We start from the raw sequence: 5106 nt of genomic DNA on the forward strand, positions 1-5106 counted from the left end.
GGTGGCGCTTCAGGAGCGCCCCAGGACGGGCGGTCCGCACAGACCCGCCTGGTCTCTGGGCGGAACCGCCTGACCCCCAGCCTCCTGGGGTGGATTATTTGATGAGTCAAGAAGTGAGTTTGGTGGTGGCACCCCGGCTGGCTCTCCAGGAGTGGCCAGGAAACCGCGACAGTTCCTCTCTGTACTAGAATAAGCCCTTCTCAAATACCTCTTTTCTTCTCCATCGCTTGTAATTGTGGCCTGGGTTTGTTTGCAATGCCAAAACAAGGCAGAGGGTCGTTTTGTAAATTAACTCCACAACCCCCCGTAACTTCGGAAGCAGAATCCTCCGTCTTGCTGCTCTAGTCAGTGTTCCGGGAGATGAGACTTCACCAGTCTCTACTAATCTAAATGTTATTAATGTTGCAGTTGTAGAAATAAAAAAGATGTTTCGTTCCAGTGCATTTTAAAGGTTAAGGTAAAAAATGCAGAGCTCTGCTGTTGATTTTATATAAAGCATAGAAGTGTTAATGAACTTGCTCTAAGATACCGCGTTATTCTTTAATCTAATCCTGCCTACTGCACAGTTAACTGACACATCAATTTGAGTAACTCGGGTTCTTTGGTTTTTTTGGGAGGCTTTTTTGGGAGGTTTTTTTTTGGTTTTGGGAGGCTAATATTAACACTTGCTCAGGTGTCTTGTCCCCCCCTTTTTTTTTTTAAAAAAAAAATGCTTAGTACCCCGAAGTTGTACTTTGGTAAGAATTTGTGATGTTAAAAAATATAACTCATACTGTTGTAAGCCCCACAAATGCCTATGGTTTTAACAATACTAAAATTCTGTGCAAAAAATCTATTTGAGGCATGATAAATTACCTTTTTCAGGATCAAAGCCCTTTCCTCGCTACGGATATAAACCATCGCCACCAAATGGTTGTGGATCCCCGCTATTTGGAGTTCAGGTTAGTGTTTCCATGTTGGGGTTTCTTTATGTGTCTTTAATACACTAACTTTCCTCCATGTGGGTGGTTTTTTCCCTCCCCCATTCTAAGGATGAGACAGCATCCATGTACGCTGTCCCTGCTTTTGCTTTTATCAGCTCCAACACGTGCTTTGGTAACAACATATGGAAAACGTTAGTATTATAAATGAACGTAGTATACACACTTTCATCATTGACATGAAATAGCATAGGGATAAAATGCTATGTTGATGATTAATTTTTTAATATTGGTTTATATTTTTTTAATATTTGGTTTAGCATTTTGTTCTCATGATCTTGAAGCGTTGAATAACCCCAGTGTAGCCCTGTGAGAGTGGAGGGTTTGGCTCTGACTCTTGCTGTCCATACTGATGCTAATCCATTTTCCTTAACACTAGAAGGAGAGTATGTGTTAACTGATGTCCTGGGTCTGGTTGGGATGGAGTTAACTTTCTTCATAGCAAGCTGCACGGCGCCTCTGTTCGGGATTTGGGGTTGATGGTTTGGCTCTTGCTGAACATTGACTGCGCAGCTTTGGGACTTTCTCTTTTTCCCCCGCTCTGCCCATCCATCACCTCAGAGCCGAGTAAGAGGTTGGGAGAGGACAGAGCTGGGGCACCGCACCCAAACTGGCCAGAGGGATAGTCTGTACAACACAGAGTCATGCTCAGCAATAAAAACTGGAGCAGCGGAAGAAGGGAGGGTGTGTGTTTGCCTTCCAAGGTGGCTGTTGCTCCTTGGGTGGGCATCCATCTGCCTGTGGGATGTGCTGAAGGATTGCTTTTGTGCTGCTTATTTTGTACCATTTTTTTCCCTCTTTCATGCATCTATTAAACTCTCTTTATCTTGACCCACAAGTTTTCTTGCTTTTGCTCTTCCTATTCTCTCCTCCGTTCCATGGAGGGGGGCGGAGGTGACCAAGCAGCTCTGTGGTTGCTTGGCTACCGGTTGGGGCCAGACCACCACAGCTTACTAGAGGTGAACAGCAGATGATAAATGAGATAAATGATTGACAGGTGGATTGATTGCATTAATTTTTAATTTCTAACTGTTATGGTCTATTCATAGGCTGTATCTTTCTTAACTGGAATACCATGGAGAGTGTGTGTGTATATTTTCTCCGCAGTTTGACATCGGTATCCCTTCGATGACAAAGTGCTGCAATCACCATGACAGATGCTATGACACTTGTGGCAATAAAAAAAATGATTGTGATGAGCAGTTTCAGACCTGCCTCTCCAAAATTTGCAGAGATGTGCAGAAAACACTTGGAATTTCAGAGAGTGTCCAGGGTAGGTGTGAAAAAGCCTTCCATTTTTCTCAGGTTTCACCGAGCTTATTTGGCAAGGAATCTTTCTGCTGTGCAGTAATGCCCCATTTTCATAAGCTGATGCTATTGCTGAAGGATGCCTTGCTCTGTCCCTCTGCTGTGCAGCCCAGACACTGTACGGCAGAGCAATGACATAGCGTAAGAAAATGATCAGGTAAAACTAACCTTGAGGGGAAAAAATAATGTTTCCCATTTAGGAGTATGAATATGGGAACACAACTTGATCGAAATCCATGTACAATTCTTGCATTTACTGTTTCGCAGCTCAATATTCACTCTTCTGCTGGGTGATTTCTCAGTGTCTGCTGCTAGTAGACTGTGGGGAAATACAGAATTGTTTCCTTTTATGAAGTAAGAGATTAGAATAATGTATTGTCAATGGAATTAGTTAATACTAGTGAATAAATTTCAGGGGGTTTACTAACAGGCCATGTGATATTCCTTCTGGTTGCTGGCCTGCATCTGATGGATACCTGACATAACCACACTTTCTGACTTGTACAATGTCATTTTCACAGTAAGCAGTCGCACTGAGAGCAGTATGCTTTTAGAACAAGCTTGTGTTTAAACTTCTCAAACTCCTTTAACTGCAAATAAGTCATCACGTTAGTGTTTAGCGTCAAAACTGGTTAACGTTTGTTCACTTCTGTTGAGCTCTGTTAAAGATAGCAACCTCTGAATAAACTGGGATGCACAAAGTGAGGGAGCGGAGCAGCTCTTTCAGCTTTCCAAGACTAGGTGATGTTTCTAATACTGATAAACATTCCATATGCAATGAATCTTACTGTTTTGTTTGGCATATGAAAAATCTTTACTCTCAACTTAAATGATGCTGTATTGGTCCAGTCTCTCATTTGACAATCTACTTGCTATGAGAGAGAGAAGATTGCTTCTTTCTTAGAATCATTCTCTGTTTGCCAGAGTAATTCCTGTTAGTTTCGTATTCCATTCAAAGAGTACTTTTAACTGAACTCCTCTCTGCTTGCAGCTTGTGAGTCCACCGTTCAGCTGTTGTTTGATGCGGTTATACATTTAGGATGTAAACCATACCTGGATAGCCAGAGAGCTGCATGTATGTGCCGGTACGAGGATAAGACAGATCTCTGAAAGAAGATGCTGAAGATGCTGGTTTGAAAGTCACTACGATACTCTTCCTAATGTAAAAAAGAAACAAGTCTTCCTTCTCTTTCCCTTTATGCCAGAAACTTGGAAACTGAAACTAGTTTCTCATGGAGTGTGACCGCTCAGGGTATGCAGTCGTAAAATACTAGTGCCCCTTCACAGATTTTAAGAAAACTCCATAAAGGGGAGATCAGAGGCATGGAAGAGTTCTATGGCATTCTCAGATGATTTTTAATATAGGTCAGATTTTAGGTTTACTAGCAGTGGATGTACCTAATTGATAGATCCACAGGAAGGACCATTTTGTGGGATCTTAAATAGCCTGTGCTTTCATGCTTTTGGTAGGGTTGCCTTCAGTTCTCTCTGATGTATGCTGTCCCATGGGTTTGCTTTAAAACACCAAAGAAACAAAACCAACCAACCAACCAAAAACCCCCAAGCCCTTAGCAGAGGTACCTGTCAGCATTACATCTTTCTAACCGATTCTGTATCATCCTGACTTCTGCAGCACTTTTCGGATCAAATATGTTGATCCTTTTATGGCTTGACCACTAAACTGAACAGGTTGCAACCTAAGGCTATACGTTTGATTTGACAAAATGGTAGAGTGTAGCTGCTGTGTTATTTTGAACATGAATCCAGTGTTTATTTTTCAAATAAAACACTTTGTGTATTATATGTGTAGGAAGGATATATTTTTCAAAGACGTTGATTTATATTTGTCTTGTGGCACAACTTGGTTACTTGCTTTCGTTTAGTCCATTCTGCTGAAAACTAGAAGGAAGTTCCTCAGTTAGGGTCAGTGCGCCTAACAAACTTTTTTATTTAAAATGCCCTCTGTGAGGCTGACAGATATTTGAGACTGTATTTCTGTCATCTGTTCTCATGACCTCTGTGAGGCTGATAAACATCTGAACCTGTACTTCTGTCATCTGTTCCCTCTCTGATTTCTCTAGCTGAAGTAACGTGATGTCTGAATTATTTGGGGTTGGTTCTCTGTACTGATATTTCATTGCTTATCTCCAGCTGTCAGTCCTTAGTTAACTTCTGCATTAGGTCTTCTGCCATAAAGATTTTGATTTGCTTTCCTGCTGCCCTGATTCTGCATTAGAAATCCGCAAGAGGAGAAAATTAAGATATCTGTGAACAGGGAGTGGAAACAGTGCTAAAAGCCTAATGTTTTCCAGATTCATGGACTATAATGTGATTTCTTCTCTGGAAGTACTTTTTAATGTTTTTTTCTTTACCAGGTGTTTGTGGTATTTTTGTTCTGTTTTTCACCACAGCTTACTGTACATGATGGTGAATCTAAGTGCCTCATAGAATAAAGCGCCTGCTAAAGTTCTTTGTCTCTGCTTCGTGGTTTCTTTTCATACTGGTGGATATGAAGTAGTACTGCAAGAGAAGAACTGCTGTAGAGTTTTACAAAACCATGTTTGAAGAGCTTGTAATTCTTCTAAATTTGGTGAAATTTCTGTTCTACCGTAGAATAGAAACAACTCTGAATTACCCTGGAACTCCATGGCTGGAACCCTGAAAGTCTTTTAGCACAAAAGCAGGGAAGAGTAATGCAATTGCTTGTTTAAAATAAAAGTACCGCAGTGAGTCCAAAACACTGTCATTCAGCTTCATCACTGTCGAGCCGGGTAGAAATGATCTTAAATTAGATGCTTAAATGAACACAGAAATTTCT

General features: G+C 41.1%; 1 protein-coding gene across 1 annotated transcript; it reads left to right on the forward strand.

The window, feature by feature from the left end:
• Nucleotides 1-864: 864 nt before the first annotated feature.
• On the forward strand, nucleotides 865-3398 carry PLA2G12A (phospholipase A2, group XIIA; the record flags this gene model as incomplete). Its single annotated transcript, XM_010146005.1, has 3 exons — nucleotides 865-941; nucleotides 2088-2253; nucleotides 3280-3398. Coding segments are annotated over 3 exons (362 nt in total), but the record flags the coding sequence as incomplete, so codon positions are not given.
• Nucleotides 3399-5106: the final 1708 nt, after the last annotated feature.

The sequence above is a fragment of the Buceros rhinoceros genome, unplaced genomic scaffold, assembly GCF_000710305.1.
Source record: "Buceros rhinoceros silvestris isolate BGI_N320 unplaced genomic scaffold, ASM71030v1 scaffold47391, whole genome shotgun sequence".
Classification (NCBI taxonomy): Eukaryota; Metazoa; Chordata; class Aves; order Bucerotiformes; family Bucerotidae; genus Buceros; species Buceros rhinoceros.